This window comes from Takifugu rubripes, chromosome 21, assembly GCF_901000725.2.
Source record: "Takifugu rubripes chromosome 21, fTakRub1.2, whole genome shotgun sequence".
NCBI classification, from domain to species: domain Eukaryota; kingdom Metazoa; phylum Chordata; class Actinopteri; order Tetraodontiformes; family Tetraodontidae; genus Takifugu; species Takifugu rubripes.
Genome location: NC_042305.1, coordinates 7,279,163 through 7,301,806, shown reverse-complemented (window position 1 = coordinate 7,301,806; position 22,644 = coordinate 7,279,163). Strand labels below are relative to the sequence as shown.

The 22,644-nt window shown below is 48.1% G+C and overlaps 1 protein-coding gene across 1 annotated transcript in view; it reads right to left on the bottom strand.

Annotated features, from left to right (window-relative positions):
* Window positions 1-22,644, bottom strand: part of antxr2a (ANTXR cell adhesion molecule 2a) — a 36,612-nt gene that overhangs the window by 5,725 nt on the left and 8,243 nt on the right. Inside the window, exons 10-16 of the mRNA XM_011615345.2 lie at window positions 21,849-21,915; window positions 18,156-18,234; window positions 17,863-17,958; window positions 14,512-14,562; window positions 14,098-14,187; window positions 12,689-12,856; window positions 12,344-12,424 (exon numbers count right to left, since the gene is read on the bottom strand). Of these exons, the coding sequence (XP_011613647.2) occupies window positions 12,344-12,424; window positions 12,689-12,856; window positions 14,098-14,187; window positions 14,512-14,562; window positions 17,863-17,958; window positions 18,156-18,234; window positions 21,849-21,915 (632 nt within the window). The remainder of the gene's footprint in view (window positions 1-12,343; window positions 12,425-12,688; window positions 12,857-14,097; window positions 14,188-14,511; window positions 14,563-17,862; window positions 17,959-18,155; window positions 18,235-21,848; window positions 21,916-22,644) is intronic.

Genomic DNA, 22,644 nt, shown 5'->3' with positions numbered 1-22,644 from the left:
AGCTAAAAGCTCTGGGCACCATCCCTCTGGTTGTTCCAGAGAAATGCCAATCGTTTTGGCGTCGACGGGGGCTTCACAGACGGTGCAGGAAGGCACAGATGGCACTAATGGACGAGCAGAATCCAACCGAGGGACCGGGACAGTGCCACGCCGGAGCGCCGTCCAAATAACTGTAGTGTGAATGTACTGTATGGCCAACCTGCTACTCTGCTCTAGTGGGTATTATGCCATGGAAATACAGCATAAAGAATTTAAAATGATAAAATAATCATAAGAGAGAGAGAGGGGGGGGTGGGAGGACCGGTGTGGGACAGCGCCAGGAGGATCAGACAGAGGAGAGATTGTTCCGCGCCGATATGTGTTGAAGTGAGATAGACGGTGGCGTCCAAGTCAGCGCCGTCCAGAAAGACAACTGGGTTTACAGCTAATGGACAGATTGAGGCGCTGTCTGTCAGGACAGTTGATAGACTGAACCTTCTCCTGTGACAATTGGACTTTTGTTCTGCGCCTTGGTCCGTTTTAAAGCCGCTCAGGCTGCACACTCGGGATTTAATCGTGGTCCAGTCTGTCTTAACCTTTGTTGTGGAAAGAGTGGACAGAACCAGCGTGAACGGCACCTTTTTTTTAAGCTAGCAGTGCTAAGCAGATGCTTGTAGGAAGAACTTGTCACAGCTTTAAGTGGTGTTAAGAAGCCGCTGACAACCTGCTCTTTTCGTCAGAGTTTAAAATTCGAGCCCGTTACAGCCGAGAGTTTATTTTTTTTAAAGCCTTTACGGGAAACAGAGGTAAAGGAAACATGGTGATCCTTTAAACATTTCCCATAATGCCTTGCGCCTTTGCTTCCTGCTTTTAGCATGTACAGTTGCTAGCTTTGATGCTAACTGCCCCTCAGTTCTCCCCCACCAATAAGAAGCTGCCATGTTTATGATGCCTGTACATTTGCTGTATTCACATCAACACAGAGTTAAACTCCAGATAAACACGTGCAAACAGCCGGCGTCCAACCCGACCACAACGGGAAACGGAGCCAGCTGTGCAGCGGGCACACAGCTGTTTGGCGTCTCCAACGACAGCATCACACCGACGAGGCCTCGGAACACCAGCCCAAACCGCCAACGCTGGCTAGTTTTTCTCCTGGGTGCCGCGGCGTATCAGTGTCCTCGCAGGGCCTTTGGCTTCATCTGTACTTTTAAATTAGGCGTCATCGAAGGACCCGTCCTCCCGGAGAGGCCGGGAGAGACGCCGCGGACGCTGGGAACATAAGCTCGCACCGCGACTGCGGGCCACGACCCCCAGTCAGCAAACAAGCGGGGGCCCGTCTCTGAGTGAATGCATAAATTTTGTCTGCTTTATGCTAAAAAGTGTGAAACATCAGCGTTTGTTACATCAAGATCAAACTCGGAACATCAAAAGTAATTCCCAGTCATTCCAATACAGACACAGACATTCCAGTCGCATTTAGGCAGATTTCCCACAAATTCCTGGGTTAAAACACACAGTTTGGGATGTGTGTGTGTGTGTAGGTGCACCAGTGGCTGTGTGTTACTGCCCCCCCTCCCAGCGGCATGCTGGACGGGGTCAGATGTGATCTGCTCTGAGCAGAGATGCAGGCCATGCGACAGGGAGGGCCGGTAATTGGAGTAAGCTGTCAAGACAGGGCGGTGTGTTTTCGGTGTGTCGGTCGTGTGCGTGCCAGGGAGTCCCCCTCCCAAAACCCCCCCACGCCTCCTGGAGGGTGGCACATATTAAAGTCCCTGATGAGACTAATGCAGGAGGAAATGGGCTTGGCCGCCTGCCCTGTCGAGAGGTGAAGAGGAGGCTGCTCTGGGTCAAGCTTGACCTGAGACGAGCGTGAGGGGAAAAAATGCAATATTTGCATCGCAGATGTGTCGGACCCCCCTCCCCCCCCTTCACAGGAAGGAAACTGGGAATGAAAGATGCAGACTGACGGCTAATAACAGAAACATCAATGATTACAATTACAACAAAGTTCAAACAAAGGGAAGATTGGGTCTAATCAAAGGCACAAAGGAGATAATTGCTTCTGCCGACTCCATGAATCACTGATTATTAGTTTGTTTTACAGCTTTGCTCAACATCTGTGGAAAAGTTACTCAAACTTCTCTCTGTCATTAGTTGGTGTTAGGATTATTTTACCAAGCCCCTGCTGTCTCTGCTAATCTGCATTAGTTCCTAAAGAATTTTAAATCGTAAAGCTGGATACCTGGAAAACAACTAAATATTAATATATTAACAACGTCTTTCTGCTTATTGGGCAGAACTCAACGCTGATTTATGTTTCAGGTTTCTCCAGCTTTAAATCTCAGCTGCAGAAAAGTTGTTATTCACCAGGCCGTAAAGAGGCGGGAGAGACGGGCGTGTGGCGACGGCCCGCAACGCCGGGCGGGAAGGCTCGGCGATAAAGCATCCTGTTAGCTCCACTGAGGAAAATATGCTTATCAAGCCGCATGCTAATACATGCAGTAAATAATGCGATCATTGTCCAGCCATGCTGGAAATATAACAGCATGACCGAGCCTGACGACAGGGAGGGAGGGGTGTGTGTGTGTGTGTGTGTGTGTGTACGTTTGTAGAAAATTATTTATTTTTAAACATGAGCTACAAACTGTGAGAACTGGGCTAATGTGACCTGAGCAATGAAGACATTATCAGCCACACACACTGAGCACACTGTCAACAGGCATTTTAATACACGCACGCACACACACACACACACACACACACACACACACACGCGCGCGCGAAGCTATGTAAATGGGGGATAGAAGAATAAAAATAAAAGATAAACTAATAAATAACGACAACTGAGGCAGAAGGTGTGTCAAAAAAAAAAAAGGTTTGCTGAACTCATAAAATGGATTTTGGTTGGATTCTGTTCTGGGACATCCTGAAACATCTGTTTAGACTGTAAAAAAGGTGTGAATGTAAAGTGATGAATGGACGTAGTGAGGTGAGAGGCTGAACCTGTAGGGTTCCACAAGAATCTCCCCACGTAGCAGTTCACCGCTGTTGGATGAAAATAATGACGCCTCGGTGATTCGGGCGCGACGTCTTTAAGAAATCTGCGGGTCGCCAAACACTTAGCGGAGGTCTCGCCGCTGATAAAAAGCAACGCCTCTGCGGCGTATCCGCCTCTGCGTGGGAACACTTTTAGCACTTGCTGCACTCTGGCTACGAGCTTGAAAACACGAGGGTGAACTTAAGTCAACTCTGGTTGACCTGGGACTCGGTGGAGTAATGAGGGGGGCTTCATTTGCTGCGTGATGAATTGTCGCACAGCACGCTCAAACCCTCCCCCAGGCCCAGCGGTGAAATTAGCAACTCTGGCAGGCCGACGTCGCCCTTTCAGGCGACGGCGCGGCGGTGCTGCTGCACTCTTTGTCTCAGAGGAGGGAAATCTTGGGCGGACTGTTTGTTTGGGGAAGAGGTGTGAATGGCGCACAAGTCCATCAAATCAATTAGGGTCTTATGCAGAGACGGCCTGGCTTGGCCTGGGCTGGAGGAGCTTGGCCCGAGCTCGCGCGAGGGGTTATGTGAGTCAGTGTGCTGCGGTGGCCAACAGTCATGACTCACAACACCAGTGTGTGCAGAGGGGGGGAAGGGGGGGTGAAAAGCTTGCATATGGCCAGAGCCAGTGTGTCACATTTGGGCTAGAGTTCACACTGGGCTCAGACGCTCACACCGATGAACTGGTGAGGATTGCGGAGCGCCGCCGTCGTGTTTGAGGGGGAGATTTAGCAGCTTAGAGGCTACGAGTGGCAACATGTTGGCCTCATCCTTTATCTCTATGAGCTAGCATTGACGCAAAGGTGACCGTCAGCGGCAGCGGCGAGGGCCGCGCCGCTCGGCTATGCAGCGGGTCGACTCCAACGCTACAACAGCGATTCGCATATGTTGCAGACAACAGACAGTCGCCTGAAGCGTCAACAGCGACACGGAATCATGAGCAATTATTCACCAGCGAAAGCGCCGTGCATTATCTACCATCTAAAAGGCTAATGCAGCCGGCGCCGAATCAAACTATCGCGCCGCCGACGAGCCGCAAATGATATTCCACCAGGAGGGGCGACATATGATGTTACATTCACTGGCCCACTTTCCAGTTTTTTTTGAGCGGGAGTCAAGCTGTACCGTAGGGGTGAGGCACATTCTAATCAGTAACGTTGCGTCCTTTATCACGCGCTTTTAAATGCAGTTTGTCGGGATTGTGGCATCGGAGGAGAAGACGCCAGCTGTCATGTTTGACGCATTTGCTTTTCACTTCGATTCCTCCGTCTCTTCTGGAGGACGGAGCTGGACTCGGCCTTCGGCTTTTATAAGTTCCTCCGTACGGACTTCACGCTTCTGATGGTTGGAGTCTGTCTGGAAGGTCTTAGTCTAATGAGGGAAGTGTATTTTCTCTGGAGTAAATGGTAGTTTTGTCCTGCTAGGCCTCACCTGAAGCCCGGAATTATTGCTTTTAAATAAAATTACAAAGGAAGCACAACCCAGAGGGAGAAGGGCTGCTCGGGATCTGTCTGTCCAACTCAAACATCCACTCCTGGTATTCCAGAGACACGCTCACGCGCACACAGAGGCCCCCCGTCCCCTTCGTTTCCTCCTCCCCAGCCTCACCTTCATTAGCAGCGGTTTGCATCATTCCCAGGAAAACGTCACATGTCATCAGTAAGTCCATTCTTTATCACTTCCTGCGGTACAGACAGTGTAACCTTCAGAAACCTGCTGCCCACAGTTTTACGTCTTAATTAGGAGCACTGTCAGAGGGGCCCAGCGCCACTCGTCCCGATGCGAGCGGACAGAGAGCGATGGAGACGAGAAGGGAGTGTGAAAGACGCAGGGGAGGACAAAGTCAGACACGGAGGCAGCGGACAAAGAATGAAGGAAGTGATAGATGCACAACGGAGGAGAGAAAGAGCGGGATAATCAGGGAAATGAGAAGTGTGTGTGTCTCTGGGTGTGTGTGGGCGAGCAAAGAAAGAGGAATTTCCTGTAAGTTAGGGAAGTTTTCTTTGGTTAATGTAAAAAGAACTAATCTGGCTAAGAGAGTCCGTTCCGTGCCACAGTAATAGTGAAAAAACATGATGAGAATGGCTGAAAAAGACTTTAAATTATCCTGTTGAAAAATAAACTTCCTGTGTGTTGAGTCTCTCTCTCTCTCACACACACACACACACAGACACACACCCAACTGGGCTTTTTCCTGAAGAACTCATATTGGCTACTTGCTCTGCGAGAAAAGAGTGAAAATCCGGCTTAGTGGTGAAAACACTAGAGACGGTTGTGTCCTCAGATTGGGGACAGCTGACGGGTTAACACTATTAAGACTGCAGAGAACACGGGACTGAATGTACATCTGTGCTCCCAAACAGTGGGATTCAACGCCGCCATTGAGCCGCTCGCTCCGCCGCACACAGATGGACGGCGGAGGAGCGACCCAAGAACACAGATTCTTTTGTTGTTTTCTGCTACTACGCTTCTATGGCGGCTTTATCTCTTTTGGAAGTTCATGAACAAACACAGCTTTAAGATGAATTAAGGTTTATGTGAAAGTAGCTCATCTCAGTATGCTCTGGTTTAATTCACCAAAACTGTTTCTAGCATCTTTTGGCTTTTTTTTAATTCCCGTGTTCCTCGCCGCGGCGTCCTTCCGAGGCCTGGGCAGAAAACTTTATCAACAGCCAACAACTAAACAACAATAAAAGAAAAAAAAGCTGAAGCGGCACCACGGCCGCGCCATGAAAAAAGCCATCAAAGCACTTGAGCTGTAATTAAATCTATATCATCATTAGTCTACTCAGAATAATTGAAGGCGAGACAACCTATCAATTGTGAGAGATCAGAGCGTCATTAAGGTTAATAAGCTGTTTTATAAACTATCATCATTAACATCCCTCACATCGATTACCATGATGAACGACATATTGACAAAACAGGCGTTAAAAATCAGCCTTTTCGTGGATGTAGGTCCGGATGAATTTTTAATCCTCTGTTTCACCGTGTTTTGGGGGGGGGGGGGGGGATATTGGAACCGCTTCAACAATGTTTTCAATTAGCTGCCGTGACGTTTTGCCAACTATTGTCACGTCTGCATCTTTTCCCTGAATCAATTATGAGAGGCGTCACTTATTCATGGGCTCCAGTTGAGAGGATCTACCAAGAGTTCAGCCCCCAGGAAGTCAGAGAAGAAGAAAGAAAAAGATCTTTTTTTACCTCCATAGCTCAGCTGCGGGAGGCCAGAGGTCTCAGCCAAGGTCACTTATTACAAGGAAAAAAAGGTTCAATTAAATTGATTTAAGATGAGAACGACGCTCGCACGTTTAAGCTCATTAACGTAATTAAGCAGGTTGTTAAAACAATGCTACAGCGGCGGTGGAGGGAAGGAGTTAACGAGGTGAAGCCCCTAATTGGACGAGGCGCGACCCTTTCACAGCTGCTGACAGGGACATGGTTAATTCACTTAAATGGTCACCGGAGGTGGATCCAAACACAGACGTTAGCATTTTAGTGCGACCGTGGATCGATCGGTTCAGAAAGGTCACCCGCTCCAAACAGGTCAGTGTTTTTGTTCGTTAATTACAGGGGGGAAAAAAACCTAGGCAAACATAATAATAATAAAAACCTTCATGAAGTTGTAATTATATTAGAATAAAATAAATAACAATAAACCGCTGTTTTAGTGAAGTCGGAAGGGTGAAAAGTCATTATGTATAAATCATTACTAAACCAAATCTGATCAGATTTACTGGAGCAACTAAAGAAGAGCAGAAAAAGAAAGTGAGGAGAAGGAGGAGGAGGAGGAGTCGGTGCCGAAGACCAAGTCGGGCCTGCGAACCCATGAATAGAGCTGCATTAGTGACACCTCGCTGCTCCGTTCACAATAAAACAGGAAAAAAACTGGTGGAGAGATGCTCAGGAGGCCAATCAAGGCGTATTCCAACAAAGCAGATTTAAAAAAAAAAACAGACAAAAAAAGGGGATTAAAGCAGAGAAATCTAACTGTGGCGTGCTAATCTTGTGAAGGCAACATTAGCATTGACGCTGCTGCAACTGAACCTGTTCGGTTTCACCGGCGGAACATGCTAAATGTTTATTTATAGCGCGCCGTTATCAAACATGTTAGATCATATAACATTGCTTCATGCAAGGGCCCTTCACTACATATTAACCAGCACCAACACACTGTTACATTTATGTATACAAAATATGAGCATGCTAATTGAATATTCACTGTGAACATATTCCCTACATAACATTACTCCCTGCTTCCATCCTTTTAAAAATTCAAATGAGCGGGATTAGAATACATTACTGCAAGTATGTGTGACCCCCATCACCACCACCACCACTTCCCTCCTCTTCCTCCCTCCTCTGTATGTCTGTCAGGAGGTGAGCTGAGCTGAGAAGGAGGAGAAGGCGAAGGAGGAGGAGGGCAAAGTGCGCACAGCCCCGGCGAAGCTGACGTTAACAATAATGTAATTTAATTAAAGCCAAGATCCCAGCGCTGCCCTCACCCAACACCACCGCTTTGATTTTAATAGGCGATGAAGAAACGGCTCGGCGCACGGTGACACCGCCGCCGCTCCGACCAGTCTGAGGGGGTTCTGGGAAAAAAGGCACCGGCAGGACATCAGTTCAGATCGTATCAGGCGGAGGGGGCCAGGGGAGAGAAGGGTGGGTGCAGGTACCAGCCCCGGCCACCCAAACACAACAGCACCCGTCAGAGACAGGAAAAGGGGGTAACCTCTGACATGGGAGGGACAAGTCAAAAATAAAAAAAATAAAAAACGCAGCAGGAGACTGGAGGGATGGAAGCTGGATTTTAGTGGAGAAGGAAGAAAAGCAGAAAATAAAACACAGTGATTGATTCATGACGGGATTAAAAAAAAATGTTTAAATGGCAATGATCTCAGCAATTTGACCGTGTTTGCGTTCTCCTGCTACTCTTTAAACCCCGAGATTAGGAAAATCAAAGGCCAAAGATCGTTAGAGCAAAAAAATGGGAAATATCAGGGAACAAGTGAAAAGAACTCCTGACACCTCAACAATAATGGTCCGTAACCACAGTCAGCTTCATTTTCCTGGTGCAAAACACGCACGCGCACACACACAAAATGATCCTTTTACTAGTCAGGTCCCACCCTGGTCTTGCCATGCGGGGGCACGGAGGATGGACGAGCGGGGGATTAACGTGGCACTCATTATCAAATTTACAACCAGTCACACGGACATCTGCCCTACTTTTCTCCGGTTAATGTAAAAAGAACTAATCTGGTTAAGAGAGCCCGTTCCTCTGCCATAGTTAAAGCTGTCACTTCTCCTGTGGGGGAGCAGCGGCTGAATGGAGCTGTCAGCTGGGTACTTGTTAGGGCTAACAAGAGCGTCCACTGATAGGACTAATGAGGCCTGGGCTCCGCCAGCCGCGGTGCTCAGCCCGCCGCCACCACCGCTGCTACCGTCGCATTAAAGACGGGAAATGTTTGCTACCGCAAAAAGATTATTAAATACACATTTACTCAGCAAACTGGAAGTGAAATAAAGCTAAATGAGGAAGGATTTCCTTTATTTTTTATCTCTTAGGGATATTCCTCCTCAGGCTGGAGAGGTGACCACGGCATCGGCGGTCGCGGGGGGAGGAGGGGGGGGTAAATGTCAAGCATGAGCGGCGTCTGATTCGCCGTGTTATTGCGATCCCGGGTTTTGTCTCCAGCCTTTTCAGCCGGAGCCCCGTCCCTCCGCCCAGCTTCATTATTTGTGACGCTTTGGTTTAATTCCAATTACGTCCCTTAATTAGGGAATCTCATGCTCTCTGATCTGGGGCTGCGTCTCAGCCTAACGTGGTTTGCCAGCCTGTTTACCTTCCATTAAAGCCTTTATTGTGAAATGAAGTGCCAGGTTTGTTTCGTCCCCGTGATGGTAAACATCCCAGAGAGCGCCGCTGCGCTGCTCGCTGGCAGAGAGGTGGAACCTTAAATCAGACACAGAGTTATTCCTTTCAGCGGCTGCGGAGGAAGCAAAACGTGGGCCCTCCACTGTGTGTCATCTTTTGGCTCTTGGCGCGCATTTATTCAGACACTGAACAATACAAATGGACGGCCTTTATTAGCCGCGGCAAAGATGTTCTCACCATATTCCGTGCCGTGTTGTGATGCTACCAGACAAAGGCGACAAAGAGAAAGTGAGAAACACCATCGTTCCTGCATCTGTTTACGTTTTTTTTTTTTTTGCTCCGCTTTACGTGCTCCAGTCAAAGACGGCGCCGTCATCTCTGAAGGATGAGGACAGATCTAACTCTAAACGTAAATGAGCTCTGCCCACAGCAGCATACTGGTGCTCCAGTATAACCAGTGTTACCAGCAGGACCGCAAAATCTAGAACCAGAAGAAAAATGAGCAACATTCAGATCAGACACAAATGTCTTCTACTGTGCTAGTTTGAATATTAACATCTGCTGTAAATACAGGGTTCTATCACACATTTCCATGGCAACCAACAACACCAGCATAAAGAGCGGCAGAATGAGTTTCGCGATGCTCCGATGTGAACGTTCCAAAACACAGCAGCTCAACAGTTTAATTCTCCCGTCACATCATCCTCAGTAAACACGCTCACGTCTTAAAACACGAAAGGATCGATAACACTTCACTGACACCGTGTCACCGGCTCCACTTCCATGTCAACAGACACCTCCCATCTTTAGCTGTGCTGCTGAAAAAGGGGAGAAACCCGCCTGAGCATGTATTCAAGATTCAAGATTCAAGATTCTTTATTGATCCCTTTAGGGGGTGTCCACCAGGGAAATTAGCATCTCCAAAGATCTACAAGCATCTACAAAATTTCCCACCACCATTACACCCCATTAAACCTATTAAAGATAATAAAAATATAATAAAATAAGAAATAAAATAGAATAAATTAAAAATAGAATATGAATATAAATATAAAACTATAAAAATGTTCCAGTTCTCCTGTATTGCTGTGACCTCCAGGATGCCAGACTGCATCGGGTGAACAGCTTGTCACCTCTGCCCTCGGTGCTCCCTTCTTTTTTACACCATCTTCTCGGCTCTCTCCCGTCAGACGGGACGAGTCCCTCTGCTCGCAGTCACTCCATGAAAGGCTCCCTCCCAGGCTGTTGTGTCAGTAAACATCTTAAAGCTCCGCATGTCCCCCCGGTGAGTAACTACATCTTTAAAGGGAACGTCTTGGGGGATATAGGGTGGGACGTGGCAAACGTGGCTGCTTTGAAAAGAAGGAGAGAATGTGAAGCGTGTACATCGAGAACGTGCACACGCATGCACGCCAGCCACTTCAAAAGAGCTCTGGTGAACGCCAGAATAAGGCCAAGCTCCCCCGCTCTCTCTGCCGCCTCCTTCTACCTGCTGTCCCCCGTCGATCGCCGGCAAAACTTGGCGGCAGATGTTGCTGTGCTAAGTTGGCTCTGAAGTGCCTCCCCTGCTCCCCGGTCTCACCCACAACACAGTCAAACCGCATCAGATCTCTTTATTTGTGCCTGGGGCAAGTTCGGCACCGCAGCTGTGTCCACCCCCGCTCTACCTTTGGTGTTGAAGGCCCGCCGGCGGTAAATGTGAGACCGTAAAAAAACAGTTTCACTCTCATTTTCTGTCTCTCTTCCGCATCTGCTGACAATCCAGCAGCCTGGCTGCCGGCAGCAGCGCTGACAGGGGGAGGGAAGGGATGGGAGGTGAGTTGGGGACTGTGGGGAGGGCGGCAGGGGTGAGGATAGAAGTTCAGTGAGAGAGGGAGGGGCTGGATCGGACACCCGGGTCCCTGTGCTGAACAGATGTCTGCGACAACCTGCTTCCTTACACCTGTACGAGTCCTTGTAACCTTACGGAAGCAGCCCACTGAAAAATTCATGACCCTGGAGGGTTCCTGTCCACCATCAAAGCCTGCCGCCCCTTCTCCCTCGCTGTCGTCGCCTGTTCTGAACCTCTTACTGGACAAGCCTGACCGACTGGACCAGATCAGACTCACCTGCTCAGCCTGATGTTTGAGGCGCTTCAGTGATGGGAGCAATATTACCGATATCGATCAATATCAGGACTAAAGATGTGAACTCTGCTGGCACTCAACTAAAGACAGCAGGAAGAACGCGCTCCATCCCAACACTGTACAATTGCAAAACACAAAATGAGAGTCCGGGAAGCATCCTCGACAAAACTATCATAATGAACAAAATGTTGGTGTCCGAGTGTCCAGCCACGCCAGAAATCTCTCTTCCCTTCTGATTCCCCGGCTCCTCCAGGGGATCCCCAGGCTGTTCCAGGCCACAATAAGACCCATTATTACTGCTGCTTGTTCTGAGTCTTTCCTGAGGCCTCCTAGCATTTGGACATTCCCAAGATGGCTCCAAAAAGACATTTTTCTCTGCGCCATCTTTCCAAAGCTCCTGAACTCCAGGTTGGCAACTACAGATTCTAATAAAAGGTGAAGACTGAAATGTGGAATAAAGCTGTAAATGTTTCCCAGAAGCTTTCACTCCCATAACAATGGAACCTTAAAGTGCTGCATTCTTGTCTTAGTAATTAAGATTTTTTATAAAAATATGAATACCGGTCCCCCTCCATGGCTGCTAGTGGCACCATGTTTGTTAGGTAGCCACAAACATGGTGGATTCTTCAGTCCTGATCAAATGCAGCATGACGATGCTGCCTGAATAGAATGATCCAAAATTGCCATGAACTCAACAGGCGGATCTTCTTCCTTTCTAATGAAAAACAAGTGATTTGACATCTGATTTGAGGCACTTTGTGCTACCTAGTGTATGAAAAGTGCCATATAAATAAAGATTGAATTGAATTGAATCTATCACCATCTATTCTGCCGCCGTGGTTCCAAGTCCTGCTCTTTTCAATGCGACGCTCAGAGCAGAGGGATATTAGAGCAATGGCTGCTGGGAACTGTTGTCACATGTGTCCCCGGCATGAAAATAGGGCCTGTTCTAACATGGCAGTTCATGTTGCCATGTTAATTTTCTCAAGCGTCATATGATGTAACGGGCAACTGAGCACAACTAGAAACCACAGGCAAGTTATGAAGAGGAACAGTTTGATGCAACCACAAGTTGTGTTATGGGGGCAGCAGGAACTAGCATGTTAGCCGCACAACCGTGCGACTGGTCCACAGTCAGAGACCATATTTGGGTTTGTATGTCCCTGCTCCCCTCACTGAGCATTTGCAGCTGCGGCTAACATCAACAACAACCCTGGAAAAACGTCAGATGCCAAAATACTCCCAAACAAAACAGCTCCAAATATTCAGGGGGATGAAAACGCGCTGCGCTGAGAGCATCACATCTTACCTTATCTTCAGATGTGGGTCGCATGAGGGAAACGCGGTCATACTGGCGTCTCAGCAGAGCCCACAAGGCATCGAGGCGACCCTGAAAGAACCGCAACAGAACACAGGACGTGCATTTAAAATGACGACTTTGCACTGATGGTTTTAGAGTTTTTTGAGATCTCCTTCATGGAAGACTGATTAAACCTCCCTTTATTACACTCTAATCTCAGCCAACTTCACTGATGATAAAGAAAGAAGCTGTTACATCTTAAAGGCTTAAGTGGCCATTTGACATTTGTCATAAAACAGACACCAACAGACACCACGATCATCTAAAGAGGAAGTGGAGAGAGTGCTGACCCACCTTGATAGGAGTGTACCATTTGTTCTGGGTTTGGTGGTGGGCTGCAGAAGCAGTGGGACGTCTGCTCATTGGCTGCTCCGGTTCTTCCTCTGGAACAGTCACGACAGCATTCTTGGCTTTTTCCAACCGGGCCCCTTCCTCCGTGGAGCCTTTCTCACCCCAACGCACCTGCATCAATAAAGCCCAGAACAGCACCGAGCGTGAGGACCCCCTCCACAAATGTGCCTGTAGCTTCTGTGTTAAAAATCTTTTTTCTACTTCAGAATGTGCCTGAAAGGGGATTTAAAACTGCTTTATGAGGTTTGACCACGCGATTTAAAAGGCTGCAAAGTCATCACAGAAGCGTGTGAATGTGGGTCATCTTGCTTTTTAACCCAATTCACCACATCTGTTGAATTAAGGCGATTAATAAAAAAACAAAGTGTCACATGAATGGGGGGGGGGAGGTGATTAATTAGCAGCACCCTTTTCAAGCTGTAGGTTAAGCCGTGAAAATATAGAACAGCTTTTCAGAATCATCCGCCCCTGGCCTGTTGCATGAAGAAAAGAGAGGCACCGCCATGAATAAAAGATACCTCAGACGTTTGAAATACTGGCAGCAGCAAAGTGCTGGACGTGGTTTTCCCTGCATGGTGCCTTAAATGTGGATACAAAGCAGAGGTAGGTTGATCTTAACAAGCACCTCGTCCTCCCTCCGTCGGGGGAAGCTTCAGAAGCCTGTCGGTGGGAATCAACCTGCCACGGCGAGAAAAGAGCGACGGGACGGCATGCTGATACCTGAGGGAAACACGCGCGGAGATGGGAGCTCCCTGAGGATTCTGGGAAATCCCCGCAAACCAACGCGCTTCTTTGGGGCTCAGGCGCAACAGCAAAAAAGGAAGGGGGAGGGGAGAGAGGGAGTCGAAAATTGCGTTTAAACCTGGGCTCCCTTCGGAGGGGGCGGACAACAAAGAGGCTGCCAAGGTTTGGTAGGCGGGGGGGGGGGGGGGGGGGGGGGGGGCAGGTGGGTGAGGTGGATGTGTCAAGTTGACAGCAGCGCTCAATCCTTCATCCTGGAGAGGACTTGATCCAATCAGGCCCGCGCAGCCAAGGACGGCGTGGCAGGGCCTGTCATGTCGGAGGCATCAGCGGGCTGACGAGGACGGCGGTCAGTCCGTCAGACCCCCTGCAACTCCACAAACTTGGAGCTTCAGACAAAAGGCTGGACGTCAGCAGTTTGCAGCCGTCAGAAAAACACGCCTCCCCGCAAGCGCGGATTCATGCATTTGCTTCGTGTTTACATTAAAACGGCGCCGGCGCTTTAACAGCTCATTTACATAAGAAAGAGGTTTGCACGTCAAGCGGGAGAGCCGGCATGACGACGGGACCCGTTTCATGTTCCTGAAAGCAATATGTTAGAAGACTCTGACCTCCATGCGTTTGATCCCCCCTGCTCCTCTTCCTCCATAGTAAGAGGCGTCCACAGTGGGCCACTTCTTCTTCAGCAGAGGTTCCGGCTCCTATCAAAAAAAAACCACTTGGTCACAGTTGTGCAAAGCTGAATTCACTTTTTCTGCGACCTGGAATATTTTACAGTTCACTGTAAACTTGTTCCTGTCAGTTCTGCATTTTGTGCTTTTAATTTGAAAATTTCTACAAATTAATTGACCATTTCTGACTCAAAGCAGCCATAATAATTCGTAACAACCCTTTTGTTTTCTACATTAAGAGAGAAATAGCAGATAAATAATGTACAGTGATTCCAGATGAGTGGCTAATTCTGTAATTGACTCCAACAGCAGCTGGCCTTCTGTGGCTGTTCAACACAACGGCAATGTACTCACAGGTGGCGGGGGACGGGACGGTGGAGGGGGTGGTGGCGGGTCTTTGATGACCTGGATAAACAGAAAAGGCAAAAAGAGTGTCAGCACAAAGGGACGGTGTGGGTGCGCTCGCTCAGACCCTGTCAAGACACCAGCTGATGAGTCTGACGGGGGTGATTCGTGACAGGTGACTGAGTCAAACAGATACATCCCTCAGCCTGTCACGCGGTGGAGATGCTGTCCGTGCCAGGCTGTTTGCTAGCTGGAACTGGCACCCCATCACCCCGCTGACTACTGATTACAAGGGTTCATTTTGTAAACCAACATCAGGGGCCCCCTGTGCAAAATAAAGGAAAGCTGAAAATCAACTTGTTGACAGGGGAGTCTTTGGGGCGTGCGCCGCTGCCCGTTTAGCTCTTAATTAATTGGACGGGGTTCAGCGCTTCCGAGCAGTCCTCCCAATCATATAGTCCTAAGGAGTTAATTAGCTCCGATGAGATCCAGAGGAGGTGGTTCAGGCTATGCTCCAAGCTCCGTCTGTAGTGAAGTCGCAGGAAAACAAAGCAGAGAACTGGGACGCACTTTTCCCTAAGCAGAGTGACCAGGCCCCCGGCACTGTTTATGACAACAGCGGATGGCACCGCACCTGAGGAGCAGGTTGTCCACAATGTGATTCCACTCAAGGACAAGATGCCTCCGCTGAGTTTTTCAGATGTGCATCGCAAAGCAAAGAGCAGCCTGACGGCGACATTTGTCAGGTGTCAGTCAGATGCTTCACACGCTGGAGTCTGTGGGTTTATTTATTTTATTGCAGGACGGCTAAAAAAACACTCATGTCTACAAACTCCTCTGGGTTCTGAGCTTTTAAGAGGAAAAAAGCAAGAAGAGAGGAAGACTTGTTGACCATTTCTGAACTATTTGCTGCTATACTTCTGCTACCAATAGTCCCCGAAATGATATATGCACTAGATTCTTCCACATCATTGATGTCAGTGTAAAAATTCTGTGTTTGACCCCCAAAATAGCAATAAATGCTCACTAAATATGCTAATTATTACATATGCTTCTAGAAATGCTGACAAGCATCAACAAATTTCATCACTTCTTAAATTAAAATGAAAAATGTCTGAATTCTGAAGGGAAAGGGAACATTCTGCTGTTTACTTGTCCACTCATGCGAAAGGCTTTTTTTCTTATCAGGAATGGACATTAAGATGATAAAGAAAAAGTGTGTGTGGCTGTGGTGCGACTATAAATACAGCTGAGTGCCAGTCAGACCTTTGTCCATTAAGCACAAGCAACGCATACTTCACTCTAACCGCTGCATTTGCTAAATTGGTTTTGGAGGGGAGAAAAGAGCGGCGTAATTATGGTGTATCAGAAATTCCAACAGCTGTTTCACTCTCTGTTAGGAGCAGAGATACCGTCACACACACTAGCGTCATTAGAATAATGAAAATAATCAATTAGAGTTAATTCATTGCTCTCTGACACACAACTGGCTGTGAGCAAATCCAGCCGAGGCGGGCCGGCAGCTCTTCCATACGCTGATTAACGTCATTTCAGCCACACCTTACGCTAGCAGGATTATGGCTTTTTATTAAGTAATTATGCAGCAGCTTTTCTGGACATATTGTGGGATAAATAAAGCATTACACAAATGACAGCGCGCTGCTGCTGGCTCCCGCATACCTGACGGACAGATGCACGATAAATAGAAGCGCTCAGTGATGTAATTAAAGACTAAACTGGGAGATCCTGAACACCGGCCCTGCTGGGATCGCCACCGCGGGCTCGGCACCGCTGGGAAATGGCACCACAGAGTCATGTGGGGCATCATCTCCTGATGACTGGTTGAACTTTATAATCACTGTAGAAGGCAGAGCACTGGTAGATTGAGAGCATACTCTGCTCTTTACACCGCAGCTATGGAAGTGTTATCATCAGGTTTGCCCATTTCGATCTAGGAATTCTTTAAAGTCACTCAGGTCTAAATGCTGTCAACTTCAGAGTTTAAATTTCCAACCAAATCCTAAACAAAGCATTCATCAATCAGAGCTTATCTGACCTCTCTGACTTCAACCCATGTCGGAGGGAGGAAGTGCATGCTGCATGCGCAAGAATTGTGGGGATAAAGGGTAGGCATGTGTGCCTGTGTGTGCGGCCTCATCCCGACTGCTGAAACCTGGCAGACTGGGGGTTTAAATATTAACAAGCCACACATGGCCCTCCTCTCCTGCCATGTCCCTGGATGGAAGGCAACAGCAGCTCCCTCCACCAAGACAAACACGTCGGTGGCCAGACATGCTGCAGGGGGTTTACATTTTAATGCCTTTGTTGGTTTTCCAAAATATGCTTCCATCTCATCCTGGACGGGCTCCCCTCAGGTCCACAAAGCCAGGTGACATCTATCATTCTGGGGAGGCAGGACTGAGCAGCGATGGAGGCATGTGAGGGAGAGGGCTGAGGGAGGCGGTTGGTGACACTGAAGGGTAAATTTGCCTTTATCAGATCTCAGTATTTAAAAAAAAAGAGGGAGAAAGGGGAAAAGGGAGCGGGGGGCACCATCTGTAGCCCCTCTCCCACTGCCCCGAACAATAATCTGCTGTGTATTTTTGTAAATGTACAAGGGCGAGAGAGTGTTTGTTTAAGGGAAAGAGGGCAAGAGGAGCTGGCGGCAGCGGGGTTCACCTCCGAAGAAAACGCAGCGCGTAATCGCAACGGGAGGGACAAAGGGATGAAAACAAAGTGCACGTGAAATGAAAAGCTCTGCCTGACAGGATTAGCAAGACAATTGTGTGTTTAGCAAAACCACTGCGTTAAGCTGCAGCCGAACAGACTCGACCGAGATTAAACCATAAACAATCTCTGCATATCAATAATCACATCAGTCCCCAGGTAGGTCTAATTGTGGGTTTGGTTAACTGCTACACAATCTGTCACTCCGGCTCAGCTCTTGTTGTTATTTGTTGAAAGGCTGTGCACACACTTGTTTCCTCCTGCACGTATGAGTAGATGCAGTTATCAGGATGTGGCCCGTCACCGTTTCATGCCTCCCGTTCTGTTGTCAGGGTTACGGCCGGGAGCGGATCAAAGTGGGGATGACAGGCCAGAACAGATGTGTGACACGACTTCCCTTCAGAGCGGGTGGGTGAAAACCCAAAGTCCCGCTGTGAGCTCTGTCCTGCTCATAATTCCTGGTGCTACACCAGCAGTAGCGTCGCACGTCATTGTTTGGTTTTGGCAGCAGCCAACGTCCTACATTTGTGTCAAAGGGCTCTTATCATCGCTCTCGGTGCCAGAAATTCTATGACGATCACACAGACAGGCGGACGGACAGACAGACAGAGCTGTTGTAGCAGCAACACTCACCACTTTGCAGCAAAGAGGCCAGAACCACCACATGAGGACCAGGGCTAAAAGGACCAGCAGCACCAGGAAGACGATGGCCACGGCCAAACCTCCGGACTGAAGTCACAGGAAGAAATCAATGATTATACAGCTGGACACAGGTCAAAGGTTCAGCATGAGAAAGGAGAAGAAAGGGAGAAAGTGTAACCAGTGTCTGAAGAAAGAAGGATGTAGAAAAGATGAAGTGAAATTGTTGTTTTCCACCCAGAACTACGATACATGTGTCAAATTAAAAACAGCAAATCCTCACGCACACATGCAGAGGCAGTGATGGTGTGAGCGCCGGAGATGAACGTCTTTCCCTGGTTCAGGCTGATGAGAACATCCATGGTCCTGCAGGGAGAAGAAAAACCACTGAAATCAACACCTAAAGGGAACAATAACTTATTGGGCCAGAAATGGAGCGGACGTTACATCATCCCAATGGTGTTAATGTATGCCATTTATGTCCCTCTGACTCAGGTGCGGTTACATCGCAGGCTTGACTGTCCAACCCTGAGCTCCACACAGGAATGATATAATAAATGTCTATTTTTCTTGATGGTTTTTCACAAAAATCCTCCTGTTGCCACATTTCCCAGTGTCTTTTCCTGGAGTGCCAGGACTTATGTGGAAGGTAAAATGCAAAGTGTAAAACAGGCACAATTAAATCCTTAATGATGAACGGCACCGCGATTTCCATATGTCTATTACGGCCAATCCAATTACCGCAGGTTTAATGAGAATTCAGGGTATGGAACGAGCGAAACGCCTGAAATCCTCCCTCCATCCGGAGAAGAGGAGGGGGATGAAAAAGCAGAGCGGAGTGATATTGTGTGTGCGAGGGGCCAGCTGTGAGTGTGTGGCAGTGTGCAGGGGAGGCCGGTGCTGCAGAATAATAACCAGAACCCTCTCTGCTTTGCTCTGGATCTTGCCTGAGGCAGCGCCCCGGGCCACCGATTCTCCTGCGGTTCAGAACAGCTGAGCGACCAGACCATGTCTCCATTACTATGCAGTGTATACGAAACATTCTAAACCCAATCCTTTGCACCTTTCCTGGTTTACCAACAAAACTATCAGAACTGCACATTGTTTTCCTTGTAATCTGTCACATAGAGTTTTAAAGTTTCCCCAGTTCTCAAAAAAAAAAAGATACGTTGGTCTCAACAACGAGTCCGGTTCATCTATCCGACAGCATTCTTCTGCGCACACATGAGCATTCAAGCTCAGCGGAGGAGCAGGAGAAGCTAAATTAGCTGACACACTCCATCTCTGATAAAGGTGGGCAGTTTGTTAATCAGGCTGGAGGTCTGAACTCCCGTGTGTGAAGGAGGAATGGTCCCGAGAGAGTTACACAGAGGATACCCCAATCTCTCTCTCTCTCTCTCTCTCACACACACACACACATTACTGCACATGCTTAATACAACACAGGTCAACTAGACAAACAATTTTTACTGATTTTCTATTTTAAAAATCAAATTTTAGACTGAACACGAAGGCCGAAGGAATATTGACGCTATTTTTTTGTAAAGTTAACTGTAGAGACCAGAGCTGGATGAAATATTTAGGGCGTGTTTCTGCCATTTTATTTTTTCATGGTGAAAAGCCAGTGAGTGACACTCCAGTTGCTGGCGAGTCCCTGTTTGTGTTTGATTGGATGGAAGATGAGCAGCCCGATCGTCAAAGGAGCCGAGGGATCAGTCAAATTTAGGTAAAAAGCCGCACCGACTCCCTTAGAAACTAGCTGAGTGGCAAAAGGCTCCTTCCAGCTGTGGATGTGTGGCTGTAAGAAGCCTAAACTTTGTCCCCAAGCCAGTGCTCATCCATCAGGAAGTGCGTTTGCGCTGACGCTAAGCTCTGCTGATGTGCTACAGCTGGAGTGGCTGACGACGAGCACGCTAATGGCTTCCAAACTTCCCTTAAAGACGTGAAAAGTGAGCAGGCTGAATTATTCACAGCGCAGCATATGCGACGCCTGTCACTCCAAATCCAGCAGCCGTCGTTCTGCAGAAGTTGTGACGATGTCGCGAAGCCCTAGAAGTTTGGGGTCTGAGGCACAGCGGTGTCCCTCAGACACGCAACCCGTCTGATTAGACTGCAGCAAATGATGAGGTGGAAAACCGGAGATATTGAGAGCCGGTTCCAACTTTTTCATGCCACGGGAAAAAACTCCCACCAGGATGCTTCTATTAATATAAACATATTCACGGCCCTGCTGGAGCAGATGGAGTGATGTCACTGCTGGTAACAGCCCTCTGAGAGCCAGTGTGAATTATTAATGAGCATTAGCATTAGCTGCTGTACCTGACCGTCCTGCAGGTGTTGAATGGAGCCTCAGTTATTTTTTGCCCTCCACCGTTATTGTGAAAACATCAGGTGACATGCTGCTGCGGGAGGGCAGCTATTTAACCTTGCAGTCTCCGCCGCACTGGGGTGCGCCTCGTCTCCTGATGGGGGAGGGAGGACAGGGAAAGGCTGGGGGGGGGGGAGAGGAAGGGTGTCGGCAGATGCCAGCATTTCCAGCCTGATGCTGCAGCTGTCTGCACAGATGATGCCTCTGCTGCGAGTGCTCCATGACCAACGGAGGATGCTGTGATGCCTGGACACTGGAGATGTCCCGCTGGAAGAAATCTGCAGCCAAGTGCTGCGGCTGGGGCCGCTGCCATTTATGGCGTGTTAGCGGGTAGTCCCAGCGCTCTCGCTTAGGAGAGGAGGCCTCGCCTTTAACAAAAAAACGGGTAGAACAGGCAATGAAAAAAAGCGTGCTCGTTCGGCTGAGTAGTTACCAGGAGCACCCCGGCGCAACGAGGGGGTGGAGGCGCACAAACAGACAGATGGAAGGAGACGGAACTTTCTGGGCTCTGTCGTTCCGTGGAGGTGGTCCAGGGTCCAGGGATTGACAGTGCATGGTGAATTATTTAAATGGAAAGCGTGGAAACGGGAATGGCTGCATCTGTCACACATCCTTTTAGAGCCCCTCCAGCAGATGTGTTTACTCACCGCCCGTACCAGCTAACTACTTAATGGGTCACCATCGGCAGCCAAGAGTTAATTAAGCGGCCTTCTGCAAAGGCGGTTGTGTAGCCGGAGCATCAGCTCAGGTCCCGGCAGGTCGCAGCAGCGCCGTAGGTGTCTGGTTTACAGGTGTAGTCAGAGGCGACCTTCTTACCATCTTATTGAGGAACAGCAGATTTAGCTTAGCTGCCCTGATTTCTATTCAGAGAAAATATCAGGACAGAAGGAGGCAGGAACAAGACCTCGCAAACAACCTTCTGCCGAGGGGCCATGCTGTTTTTGCAGCGCATGCATATTTTTTGTGTTGCTATCTGTTTCAGACATTACCCTGACAGGATTATCTGAGGTTCAAGTTGATTTGGAGGAGTTACAGTTCCATCATATGATCCATAATCTGTCTCAAAACTGAAGGACCCTCCAGGAGGATACAGCACTCACAATCATACATTTTTGATTGGATTGCAGTCAAGCGGGACATTAAAATCTGTTGTTCCATCTAGAATGCCTTAGCAATCATCTGTTGTGGTTTGGGATTATAAGAGATGATGTTTAAATCAAACAGTATCTGCACGGCCTGGAATAAATCCATATTTACACTGTTTTCTCTTAGATCCTCGGGGAAGATGTATGAGGTGCTTTACGAGTCGCATTCATCCACAGTGTTTACCACAAACTACGCCAAAGCCTTCATCCTTCTGATCTACTGATTTAACATTCAGCTGATTTATAGATTTAGCAAGTGTTTGTCTGCAAAAAATGAGTAGAAAAATAAACTTTGCGTCTTTGCTAAAGTAAAGCGCGCGTGTGTGTGTGTGCGTGTGTTTGTGCTTGCTCGATTCAAATGCAAAAGTAAATACTTTTGCGGTAGATGAAATGCTACATTTATGATCAGGGTTAGTGTCTCCACAGAGATGAGACCAGCATTATTTGCCCCCCATTCACAAACTTACTGTCCCTCGTAGAGTTGGGGTGCAGGACACAGCATGTAATCGTCCAGAACAGTACTCGGCTTGTTATCTGAAACAAAGAGACCAATCGAGCTTAAATGACATATCTTTGGAAAATAAAATGTACTAAAGCTGCATTGGTGTCAGTGGAGACAGTGATCCACAACTCTGAGGTTCTGGATCTCAGACAGGCTTGTTGCAGGTCCTCAGAGGGGTTCAAGTCAGGACTGTGTGAAGGCTGGGCCAAACTTTGAATTCTGGCCTGATTCAGACTTCTTCTGGTCCAGATAATTTCCCTGTTGGAACACTCAACCCCACCCAACGTTCAGCTTTCTGGCTCTTGTCTTCAGCTGTTTACTGGAGAATGCAGACATCATCGTCTTCAGAATTCCATTTATTTTCTCTGAGAGGAACAGTTCCAGGGCTCAGACTGAACGTCTGAGAACGTCTGAGAACATATAAGAACGCGTGGACACCTAAGTGCTGACCCCTCTCCTGCTGCGGAGGCCGTTCAGATTATTAATACTGCTTCCTGTTTGATAAAGACTACAGTAGCATCTGTTCCGCATATGTGATGCCTTCCGCATTTGCTGTGACGCATGTCCACAATTCCAAGAGGCCCCCACTGTTAAAGAGGTCTGAGCTGCACACTTGCAAAAGCCAGTAAGGGAATAAATAGCCCCAAGTGGGCGAATGTGAGACAGCCTAACTGAGAAAGGACTAACAGGAAGGCATCTGTTAATAGCTGCTTCCTGATTAGGATTACATTATTAAATAAAAAAAGACGTAAAGAAAATAT